At 47.6% G+C, this 12,774-nt stretch overlaps 1 protein-coding gene across 2 annotated transcripts in view; it reads left to right on the top strand.

Moving 5' to 3' along the window:
* The window catches only part of LOC138489145 (peroxisomal trans-2-enoyl-CoA reductase-like), a 394,101-nt gene that overhangs the window by 135,722 nt on the left and 245,605 nt on the right, over positions 1-12,774 (top strand). For both annotated transcript variants that reach the window (XM_069616801.1, XM_069616800.1), the window contains exon 4: positions 5,706-5,787. In XM_069616801.1, the coding sequence (XP_069472902.1) occupies positions 5,706-5,787 (82 nt within the window). The remainder of the gene's footprint in view (positions 1-5,705; positions 5,788-12,774) is intronic.

Raw genomic sequence — 12,774 nt, 5'->3', positions numbered from 1 at the left:
CTGTTCCATTGTACGAAGTCCATCTTCTGCTTCCGAAATATACGTTGTTCTGCCTCTCCTGTCCGGGAGGATAACTTCTGAAGGTCATGGTTCAGAAGGGCGACGTCCCCACTGATGCCGTCCATCTTCCTTTCCATGGAGTATCGAGAGCTAGCAATAGCTGCCATCACATCCCTAAATGAGTGGTCTTCTTCTGCTGTAACCCTGTGAGACCTGACTTCCCGGGAGGGTTGTGATGTTCGTTGCGAAGCAGTCTATTTTGCTCTGGGTGGAGGTAGTTTTCTGCTTGTCCTTCACCATCCTGTAAGTGCTTTGGAGGGGTGGTCCAAGTGTTCCAGTGAGTATGATCAGCTGTGTCAGGACGGTCCTAAGGGCCACTGAGCACCGCTGTGCCCCTGTATCGTGTTGTAGCAGGCCGCATCGTTCAACATGATGCTAGCCACTGCATTTCAGGCCCCTTTGTGGGCAGTACGGCACTAGTTCATGTGTAGAACTTGGTGTATCAAGTCCCTTGAAGTGGTCGGGGGACAGCTCTGTATCCGTGATAGCCGCGTATCACAAGCCTCCAGTCACAGTGTGTCGGGGTGTTGGAGAGACTGTAGGTGCAAATCTTCCAAAACTGTTTGTTTCCCCAGGTCTGTACTATGTCCCACCCTCCTGTGGTCACCGTACTGGTTCCCTTTCTCCTTACCAGAGCATTTTGGTTGTTCCAGCGGCCATGTTCCACTGCTTCCGTGTGATGCTGGATTGGGACCAGTTCAGCTCCACAGTTCAATGGGTTACTGTCCTGCTCTCCAGCTGTAGACAGCACATCTGCAGGGTCTTTACCCTATAACCCCCTAGGGTCCGTTCAAAGAGATCTGTGTGGTACCCCCCCTTAATGTGTTGTGCCGCGTGGTCCCCATTTCAGTCAGAGCAGAGCTTATCCGAACCGAGGCTCAGCTGCCGACACTCAGCCCCAGCCAGTCCTCGTTCGGGGAGACCACGGATGCAGGTCCCCCAAGCAATGTTTCTTTACCCCTCTCTGACTGTGCAACGTCGATGTCGTCTACTCCCTGTCATTGCCCTGGGGTCCTCACCAGCTCATTTGTTTCCTCTGCAGCCGTGGCCAAGCCGCCTCGCGTGCTGCTAGGCTATCAGGGTAGCCCTTGTGCGCAGTTTGGTTGTCCATGCTTGAGCCCTACAGTACGGCATTATCGACCAGGTAGATTCTCTCCTGAAGTGTCAGGCCTGATCTAATCCATTGACGGGCAGGGTTTATCTCCTGTATCTGTTGCGGTCCCAGGAGCAGCGCCACTAGGCATCCCAGGCGGCTGTTCCTACGGTTTACGACTCATCAAGACCCCCGTACAGGATCTTCTCGTGCCGCCCTGGCCCCGTGCAGCTCCTCTCCCCAGACACATCACCAGTCCAACCGGTCGTCCCTGCTGCCAGATATATTCCCACAGTCCGCTGGGTCGGGTATCCGAATTGAGGCAGTTCCCGCATACTAGGCAGCTGTGTCGTCATTAGGCTCGCTCAGGCGCCTTCCCTGTTGCCGTTCCGTCGTCGCTTCTTACCTTTAAGTTGGGATCTGCTTGTGGTGTTGCTTGTTTCCCGCTTTCTAGGACCCAAATTTCTAGTGCGGCGCACAGTGTGGATGGGCTGGAGGACGGACTTCCTACAGGATGTCACTCACGGCTGTGCCTGCTTCCGTGTCGGCACGGTTCCAACGTGCCGCCCCCCCGGCTGCATTCATATAGCTGGCCACCCGACTCGTTCAGTCCGTCACAAAAGAAGGGGCGGGGGGTTCCCCTTCTCCAATTGCAGCCAGGGACAACGAGGAGACTAGGCGTCCTCCAGTGTGTTTCTTGCCCCCATATTTGCCTCTCTTTCGGCCTGGTGTTGGCACAGCCCCATCTGGCAGTGGCACTATGGCGGGTCACACGGCTCACTCCTTCCGCCTCAAAAAGGGGTTTTCCTTCTCCGATTTGAGCCAGGGACACACTGTTCCGCTTCTTGAAGGATTGCCCGTCACAGCTGTTGGAACATTGCTCAGACAGCCGTCCCGAAAAAACAGGATATTCGCCAGGATGTTACGGCTCCTATGGCGCTGCCTTCACACACGTCCTCTCTCCGACATCACGCAACAGCGCCCCCTCGGGAGGTTCCAACCCTTCTATTGTTAATAAAAGTTTAAAGCCACAAAATCCTGCTGTTGTGTCAGACTCTTACTCTTGACTCCTCACACAGTACAGATGCAATTGGGCAAGGGTGCTAACATGCTTATAATATATCTGTATAGTCTGCCTGGTGGAATACAACAAGGCAACATTGTGAATGCTATAGTTGATATACTGCATAGCCAATCATGTTCTTATTCTGAGAGCATGATTGTGATTGGAGGGAATTGTAATGCTTATTGTCCCCTGGCTCAAGCAGATGAATGCTCCCAAAATAGTAGACCAGCATATTTGAGTGAGGGAGATATTCTGCCTGATTGTGTTCGAGCATGGAGTTGCTCAACTTCATGACCAGTAAAGGTTTTCTCATACTAAATAACAGCTCCAAGGGTCCAACTGCTACGTATCCCACATGACATGCAGGTCACAAATATTCAGTCATTGACTACTTCTTTGTCGAGATCTACAACTGGGACAAAATTAGCCAGATGCAGGTGCTTCCGACAGAGCGTAGCAATCCTAATGTTCTAAAAATGTCTGTTGCCTTGACCACGACTTCACTGAAATCTAATATGGAGGGTGCTTTGACAACACATAAGCAAGAAAATTGAGTCTACTGCTCTAAAAGGAATATAAGACACCTACATCAAGGGCTTAAAGATGTTCATAGCATCGCTCCTAGTAATTCGACCGAATCTGATAGTTGTATTCCAATTATATTAAATAATTGGCGGAAGCCAACAGGAAGTTATGTTTTTAAATCCTAGGTATGATACATAGAATAGAGCCCATAAGATAGAGCCGTTGCAGAGAAGAAAAGTCTGTTAAGACATTTTGTATGATGAATTTCAGAAGAACAAATTCATATGTCAGACAAAGGCTGCAGGGTTAGGGAATACAAAAATAAATATAAAAACTGTTTGAGGTAACACAAGCCCTAGGAAGGACTAAAAAAAGGCAAATTAGGCTCAGGACCTTGGCTTATAAAGATACCTAATAAATTCTGCTCCCTAGTGAATAAAAATACTAGTAAGGCAAATACAGCATTACTTTAACAATGTATCTATGTCTAAATGGGAAGAGCACATTAAGAGTCTGTATTGCTCTACCCAACAATATGATTGGAAACCTCCCTGAGATGCATATAACATGCGCCTTCGGATATTGAACACATAAGAGCATAAAAACGTTTGGGTGCTGCGTGTCTGGACGGCCAGACACATTTTGGTAGTGAAGGATAATCTGATTACTTGGGCAAAGATTTTCCATGCATATTTCATATTTATAGTGGATTCTAATAAAGTTCCACAGACATGGAAACAATCACTATTAGTACCTATGTTTAAAAGCGGTCAGCGTGATATTGCAGCTAATTATAGTCTTGCAATGCTAGACGTCTCTAGCCCCATATTTGCTCCCTTGTTAAGATGGGCCTTGGAAGCATGGGCTAAATAGGCCCGACTAGGCCGAAACACGTGTCTGTGGTTGCTGTTGGCACTCTTGTTAGAGGAGAATTGCCTAGCATTTTGGTGCTGGACTGTCCTTGTGGGTGGGACAAAGACAGATATGCAAATTGATATTTCTCCTCCGTGAAAGGCACAGTGAGCTAAAGCATGGTTGTAGACCCTCCCGAGTGGGCACCTTCCCAAACAGCAGGTTATTTGGCTGTGCTCGTTAGAGGGGCTCCCAGACCTTTTTGGGCATTTTTAAAGAACAAACTATCTTGCACGTTTCACAAGTGGGCTTCCAATCTAATTGCTCAACTTGATAATTCTGTGCACCCTTACAGCCAGAGCCAAGTCTAGAAATGGCCCCCTCTATATATCTTTGTGGATTTTAGTAAAGCCTTTGATTGTGTCAACAGATTCACACTGGAACAAGCTTATGGATTGGGGCATTAACAAAGGGCTCTTGAATATGATATGACAATTATACCTGAACTACAGTACGAGTGCGCATTGAAGGGATGGGCCTCCTAACGGATCCAATATCTACTAAGGGTGCGTCTTGGCACCCCTGTTATTCAACCTCTAACTGTCCAACGACCCACAGTTATTTGAGAAGGCCAGAAAGTTTGCACCCAAATGGTGATCATTGCAGGCTGCTATTATCATACAGACAATATATTTCTGATGGATCACACTAAATTTGGTCTCATTAAATTTATGCAAATCTTATGAATTATGTGACTGCTAATGATTTGACTTTACATCTAAAAAAAACTTTTGTGATGGTCTTTGATGGCAGGAAGCGTCCATTGCAAATTAATGTAAGTAGATAATATGCTAGAGGAGTGGGCCGCAAACTTTTTATTTGGGCAGTGTAATGTTGCATAAGCATACTGAACGCACCCTGATGATGGCCATAGAACTGAAAGTACATAAGAAACTTGGAGCGACAATGCACTTCTTACAATCCAGGAGCGGTTTTAGAATTGGTGACCATTTGTTAGTCTGCAAGCAACTTCTGGTCCCCTATATTTCGCATGACCTGGAGGCTTGGGGTACTCTGGATAAAGGATGGCTACATAGACGAGAAGGGTCCATACTGCAACGTATTTTAGGAGTAGCAAATGGGATACCCCTCAGCATGATCAGACTCAATCTGGGACTAACTTCCCTGAGCACCATGGTTGAAATTAGGGTTGCTTATGGATTCAAATCATTAAGCAGCAGAAAACTCAGATTGTTGCACTTTTGGAAGATGAAGTCCGTCACCGGGGCACCAAAAAACTTTATTGGTTATGCCACTTATGCACTAATTGATTTGAGCGAGTTGGCTGGAAGTTAGTTACTTCAGAACACACTCACAAGTTGATGTCCCAGCTTCGAAAAAAGGCCCAGGAATGGGACTATTATAGCAACTTGCAACGTGTGTCTAAGTTCTCTTCCTTGTAATTATTGGTACAACACACTTGTATACAGGGGAGACCGCAAGGTTATTTTTTGAAATACCCTAGTCCCCAGGTGAGAAGAATTCTAATGATGGTTAGGCTGAACCAACTGCTCTGCTATGCTGTTGATGGTGCCCAGAGGCAATTCCGAGAGCTGAGAGAACATCTCGCCTATGTATAGACACTGAAATAGAGACACTTCTTACCATCTATCCTAAGATAAGGAAAGAACAACAAAGTTTACTCATTACATTTTTATCTACAATAGTGATACTTTTCACCTTGTTGTTTTGGGGCAGGTGTCTATTAGGCAACATTCCCGCCTTGGCTTGAGCACTTTTTAATCCGTGGAAGATCATTTTCGTAATGTTTGAAATGTAGTGATATAACCACTGAAAATGGCTTTTTAGAATTAGTGAGGAAATGGGATTGTGATTGGTACAGAAATCTGTGTAATTTTAAATGTTTTTATATTTATCAGTCATGATGTATGGTTTGTTTGGTACATTGTGAATTGTGTTGATAATTAAGTGTATGCTTTGTATAGTATCATTTGGTGTGAAAAGCTTTTAGCTATAACATGCCAATGAAAATAAAAAAAAATAACTTCATATAAATTGGAATCTGGCACTAATTGTTTTTTTCTACAGTGTACAATGCTTGGATGAAGGACCACGGAGGAGCCATTGTTAACATTGTAGCTGATATGTGGAAAGGGTTTCCTGGCATGGCGTAAGTGATACATTTTACCCTATGTTGACCACAGCTTTTCCTGCTTTGTGCCTTTTTCAATGTCCTTGCATAATTGTATATACAACAGATAAGCATCCACGTCATTTTCCTAGTTATATGTTGGTGGAGCCTGCAGACAAATTATATACTTTAAATTAAATTTTATGATGATTGGTTTCACGGATCTATGGTATGTTGGTGATGATGCCGCCATTGTGTTTGAAAGTAAAGACCAAATGGGAAAGAGATATGGGGTGTTCTAGTTCAAACTAGGAATGGATGGGGATATGGGAACATATCAAGAAGGTATCCAGAAACGCTTGTTTTAAACTTATCTAATATCATTTTCTACATAGGGTCTATATGACCCCAGTCAAATGTCATAACAATGTTCGGAAATAGTAAAAATTCGAACTTTGCGCGCCTTACCACTGATGGGGGGGGGGGGGGGGAGGGGTGAGGTGGGGTGGACACGTCCTCATCGTCATTTCTGTCACTTTCGGAAATTGGTACAAATATTATAATTTCAAATGGATTGTGTCCTCCAACGTATTCCACATCTTTGACATGTAATGTCCACAGCTATGTACTTAGGAAACTTTTTCGGCAGTGGGCGTCCTGTGTCGATGGCGTTTTTGTCGATGTTCCTCGAAGGCCTCTGCCGAGGACGACGTCACTGGATGTTCTAAATAGGACGCACGGCGCCTGTAGTCTCAGTTCTGTTTTTTTCTGCAAATGTGTTTGCTTCGGAGGCTCGGCACGCCTCGTGTATTCCTTGTGAATGTGTCCTCTTCTTTGACCCCCTCCGACTCCGCAGTCTGGCTTCAAGACTTGCTGGGACTGCAAGTCTAAGATGTCAATTACCGACCTGCATCGCATTTGTTTGTGGTGCTTGGGCGAGAGTCATGACACCGACGACTGTTCCAAATACCAGTCACTGACTGCTAAGGCCTTGTGGGAGCGTAAGGGGAAGCTTCAGGTAGGTAGGGGTTCCCGTAAAACCCCTAAGGGGATGTCCACTGACGACTCGAGGGATGACTCAGCATTGGAAGGAGTCCCGGGTATCTCGGCCCTGGAGTGGTTCCCGCCATTCGTCCTCGTCTCGGCGTTCTCAGTAGCGCCGTCACCGGTCGCCTTCCCCGTCCTCCTGGGAGGATGGAGCCACGGGGAAAGTGGCATGCCTGACTAAGTCCTTGACTCCGGAGGAATGGGCTGCCTTCAGGGAGCAGATGCTGGCGATTTTCCAATCCCAGGGCACAGTTCCGTCCGCGCCTTTGGAAGAAGCCAGCAAAGAACGGTCTCGATCTGTGGCTCGCACGCGTTTGGGCTCGGGTCCCCGACGCGACTCATCGGGAACCGTTGAGGTCCCGTTTGGACAAGGCTCAGGATGGTGTCACAAGAGAGGTGCATCCAGGTCTCGGTCCTCGTCCCCAGCGAGACTGCAGAAACCTGGCAAGGGCTCGAGGTCAGCATCGACTCCGTTGGCGCGTGTCCGTTGGATACCGACGTCGAAGCTTTGCCTTCGCACCAGCCCTCAGCGCCATTATCGACGCTGAAGCCGTCGGCGCTCTCAACGCGAAAGCCTCCGGCACCCTCGACGCCTTCGAACCTTTTGGCGGAAATCTACTGATGGAGATCCCTACTACTGTGGATCCTACAAGGAAGGCTACCTTCAAGTCTATACGGCCTGTTATGGACTCCAGACCCTCTTCTGGCCCGAGGCAGGATTTTCACCTCCCTCTGGATGAAATCTGTGAGGAGGAGGAGAGGTCAGAATTCGATTTTGACCCTGTTGAGCCTGATATGGCTCCTGTCTTTTCTGGAGACAGTCAGTTGGAAGAGTTGAGGCAATCTCTTCATGATGCCAGTGGTTTGGACACTTCTCCGGAGTTGGAATTTGGCAGGCCTGAGCCTGGGGCTCATGCTGAGACGTCCTACAGGAGGCTCATGGCTAGGGTCAGAGTATCTTGGCTGGTCCAGTCCTCCTGAAGCTTTTGTCCAAGATAACTTAACGGATATTTTGGATCAAGGTCCATCCTCTGACCCGGTGTTACCTTTTCATCTGACATTTCAGAAAAGGGTGGCGGCTGCTTGGCAGTCACCGGAATCTCTTCTGGCAGTTAACAAATCGTTAACTAAAAAATACTGCTCTTCCGGTAGTGACCCCAGCTACCTTTCATCTCACCCCACTCCCGAGAGTTTGCTGGTTCAGGCGGCTACAGCCACCTCGAGGCAAGTGGCGTACCCTACCATCCCTCCTGATAGGGACGACAAACGCTTCGACGGTTGGGCACGCAAGGTGTTTTCTGCAAGGAGTATGGCGCTTAAATCGGCCAACTCCACTTGTGCCACGGCAAGATTTTCACACTCTGTAGAATTGTGTTTCTCTTGCGGCTGAGCATATTCCCGAAGGGGAAGAAAGGGGTGGGCTCCTTGCTCTCGTGCTAGATGGCAAGGATGCCATATGTGAATCCCTTCAGTCTGGTTTGGACACAGCCGACAGTGTTAGCTGGTCCATGGCTGCGAGCGCCGTTATACGCAGGTTTGCGTGGTTGCGGAAGTCGGTTTTTGCGCCAGATGTGCAAGCCCGTCTTTTGAACATGCCCTTTGATGGCGCTCATTTATTTGGCACTAAGGCTGACGAGAGCCTTAAGAGGTTGCAGACCTCAAAAAGCTGCGGCTAAGTCTTTGAGCGCAGCTGTGCGTCAACCTCTGCCTTTTCGTCCTACGGGACAGCAGTGGAGGGGAGGTACTTTTCGTTACTGCTCCTCCTTTGGTAGAACGAGAGGAGCCACCAGTCAAAGGGGTCAGCGTAAAAGTACCCGTGGCGGTCGGGGAAATAGGGGTGCCAAAGCCGCTCAGGCAGCTGCCTCTTTGCCTTCAGGCACTGCCGCAGCAGCTCCAAAACCAGCATGAGACCATGTCCCATTGTTAGCCAGTTGGGGGCAGACTGTCTCAGCATCTCGATGAATGGTGAGCTATTACTTCGGATGTGTGGGTTTTAGATACAATAGCCCACGGCTACTGCCTTCCCTTCCTAAAGCGGCCTCATGACAATCCACCGGGGAATCTCTTTGAAATATCCAGATCTGCTCCTTGTGCAGGAAATCTTGACTCTGCTGGAGAATGGTGCTATAGAACTGGTGCCTGTAGCGGAGAGGAACAAGGGATGGTATTCCCTATATTTTTTTATTCCAAAGAAAGCTGGGGGATTGAGACCCATCTTGGACTTGCGTTGGTTGAACAAACTTCTCAGGAAGGACAAGTTCAAGATGGTCACTCTTTCTCCAGTCCTCTAGGCCCTTCAACTTCAGGATTGGTTGGTGTCTCTGGACCTACAGGATGCTTACTTTCATGTGCCAATTCATCCAAAGCACAGAGTACCTGAGGTTTGCAGTTGGTGACTCGCACTTTCAGTTTCGGGTCCTGCCATTCGGATTGACCTCCGCCCCAAGGGTCTTCACCAAGCTAATGGTGGTAGTGGCAGTGTATCTCAGGCGAGGGGTGGGGGATTCACGTCTACCCCTACCTGGACGACTGGCTGATCTGTGCGTGTTCTCCCGAGCAATCGATGGATCATCTCGGTCTCACCTGCTGCTCCCTCCACAAGCTGGGCTTCTCCCTAAATTTCAAGAAGTCGCATCTGATACCTTCCCAACCGCTCCAGTACATCGGGCTGTGTTGAACACGTCCTTGGGGAAATGCTCGCCTCCCAAGGTGAGGGCTCCTCACATTGTGCAGATGGTGGACAAGCTCCAACATGCCCAGTCTCTCCCGGCTTTCGAATTCTTAAGGTTGCTCAGGCTCATGGCATCCTGAATTTTTCTGTTGCCAGAGGCCAGACTGAGGATGAGATCGCTGCAATGGGTTCTCGAGATGCAGTGGTCACAATTCTCGGGCAAGATGTCTGATCCCGTTCAAATTCCATTCTCGATCTCACAGCATCTGCTGTGGTGGGCCATCGAGGGGAACTTGATGAAGGGGGAGCCGTTTTGGTAACCGTGGCTGGAGGTGACAGTTGTAACGGATGCTTCCCTCACAGGATATGGAGCTGATGGTCAGGTTCCCCATCCAGAGGTCAGGACGCTCACCCTTCACGCTTGGTATCTGAAAGGTTGAGATATAAGGATTGGGACCTCCCGGATGACGTGATGGAGGTGTTGCTTTTGGCTAGGCGGCCAGCAGCAAAATCCATGTACCGTTGCTGTTGGTGTAAGTTTAACGACTGGTGCAGAGGACAAAATGTTGATCCTTTTCAGTGTTTCATTCCCATAGTTCAAACATTCTTGCTTTCTTTGGCCCACAGGGGCCTACACGTGGGTACCATTAAGGGTTACCTGGCGGCGCTGTCTATCAAGCGCTCGTCTGAAGAATGTTCTTATTTTAAGATTCCTTTTGATTTCCCAATTTCATAAAGGACTCACTAATGTGTTTCCACTGTCACTGTTCCAGGTGTCGGTTTGGGATTTGAATTTCCTGATGGGTGCTCCTTATGAACCTTTGCACTCTTGTAATTTGAGACTGTTGTCTTTCAAGACGGTATTCTTGGTTGCGGTTACATCCGCTCGCAGAGTGAGTGAATTGCAGGCACTTTCATCTAAGCCGCCCTTTACTGTATTCCACAAGGATAGGGTTGAACTGAGGGTACGTCCTTCCTTTCTACCTAAGGTAGTATCTGAATTTCATTTTAGCCAGAAAGTGGTTCTTCTGTCTTTCTGTCCTCCTCCTCATCCTGGTAAGGAAGAGGAGCGACTCCATGGGTTGGACCCTAGGAGAGCTCTGAGCTTTAATATTTCTAGGATGTCCAGGGTCAGAGTGGACGATCAACTCTTTGTGGGGTATGCTGGACACCGATTAGGCCAGGCTGTTACCAAACAGACCTTGTCCAGGTGGATTATCCTCACCATTTCGGAATATTACCGTTTGGCGGGCAAGGACCCTCCTGAAGGGTTGCATGCTCATTTCACTAGGGGTGTGGTGACTTTCACAGCCCTGCAGCGGTGAGTTCCTATTAGGAATATTTGTGACGCACCCACATGGGCTTCTATACACACCTTTGTCAAACATTGCTCCCCGGATATGTTTCATGGTCAAGATATGGCCTTTGGTAAAGCGGTTCTTTACTGTGCCATCTGATTGGGTATGCAAAATTATATTGCCTCCTCCATTTTCTGGTACTGCTTTGGGAGTCTGTCAAATATGTGGAATACGTTGGAGGACACAATCCATTCGAAGAACAAGTTACTTACCAACTGGTAACGTTCTTTCAACTGGATATTCCTCCAACGTATTCCACATCGCCCTCCAGGTCTGCCCCTCTGAAGAATTTCCTATGCTATTGCAGCTTACGCTCCCGCAAGGCTATGTGCAGTCAAGCAGGCACTGGATATGTGCAGGTCACATGTTATGGAGGAAAAAATATGAACTGCGGCTACGGGCGCAGTGCCTCCTATTTATAACATCCAATGACGTAGCCCTGAACGGAAGCCTTTGAGGGACATCGCAGGACGCCCTCTGCCGAAAAAGTTTCCGAAGTACACAGCTGTGGACATTACATGTCAATGATGTGGAATACGTTGGAGGAACATCCAGTCGAAAGAACGTTACCAGTTGGAAAGTAACTTGTTAATTTATGTTACCTTGTATTTTTTTATGTACAGGCGATACATTTGTAGATTTGCATGCGCGCGGAAACATAACAATGAAACATTGTCACACGGAGGGCCCCTCCCCCAGGTAAAGCGATCAATGTGGGCACATTGAGTTTAACGGTATGAATGGCGTTCATGAGAGGAAGATCATAATAGGTATACAATGCACACATATATAATGGTACACCTGTATGGGAAGTGTTTTTCAAATGTAGTAAAAGATTAAATATATGAGGTGGGATTGCTCTGTGTATCTTGGGTCTCTGCATTTTGGATTAATCAGAAGGGTGATTTCGCCATCATGACAAAGGTTTGAAAGGACCGTCCGCAGTCAGGGAACAGGTTTCGTAAGCTGGTCAACAGGGTGGTTGCGGTCAGTTTGCAGATGGCTCAAGGGCTAAAGGGCAACGGGAGGTATGATCTCTGGTGAACTGGAAAGCTCATTGTTGTAGACATCTTGTGAAATCATGAGGTTGTTTGAAGCAGGTGGCTCTCCTGGAGCACTTGCTTAGACCATTAGTAATACATTTTAGGAGAATTATTGTGTTGTCAGAGAGTGGGCGGAACTCATGTGAATAGGAAAAAGGTCACCCACGTAAGAATCCTAAAAATCGGACACTGGACAGGTCTGGGCAATGCGGTTAGCAAACACAAGTAGGTCAAAGGCAATCTACTGGTCTTTCACTCGTCCTCATGTGCTTAGGTATTTTTGGGGTAGGTCTTTGCCTCACCAATAGCAATTCTGTTATTTTGTAACTAAGAGGCAAGACTGCCACCAAATATGGAGAGGCTTTTGGGAAGGGGTATGCTGAAAATGTAAACCTTGTAATCATAAGTTTCAGGGGATTGTGTTATAATGTCTGTGTCCAATAAACTGTGTGGGTTTTAGATTTCTGTACAGGGCAACCAATCATGTTTGGGGGTGATGATTTTGTAAGGCTATCTGGGGGAGTGTTTTAACTGTTGTAAATTGTATATAACATGTGCTCTTTGTGTGGTTCACAGAGATCAGGATTAGTTTGACGCTTTGATGTCATCTAAGACCCTCACCTGGCCATTGTACAATAAACTTGCTTTATGGACAAAAGGTGCACTTACTAATTTTAGAGGTGGGCCTAATTTGGGTTAAGGGGCGGAGCTAAAGGTCCACGCCTACACTCTTAATACACAATTTGCTCACAACTGTCCAAGATGTGGGCAGGATTTTGGCACACTGTATGCGATCATTCAGCCCTACTGGAGGGAGGTGGTGGATAGAATTAACACTTTGCTTTGGAGTTCCGAATCGGAGATGATTCTGCCAGAAAACCTGTCCTGGGACCCTTCTCAAGGGAAA

The sequence above is a fragment of the Ambystoma mexicanum genome, chromosome 9 (genome assembly GCF_040938575.1).
Source record: "Ambystoma mexicanum isolate Mex_15411 chromosome 9, UKY_AmexF1_1, whole genome shotgun sequence".
In the NCBI taxonomy this organism is placed as follows: Eukaryota; Metazoa; Chordata; class Amphibia; order Caudata; family Ambystomatidae; genus Ambystoma; species Ambystoma mexicanum.
Note: the sequence above shows the minus strand (reverse complement) of the source record. Positions and strands in the feature narration are given on the sequence as shown.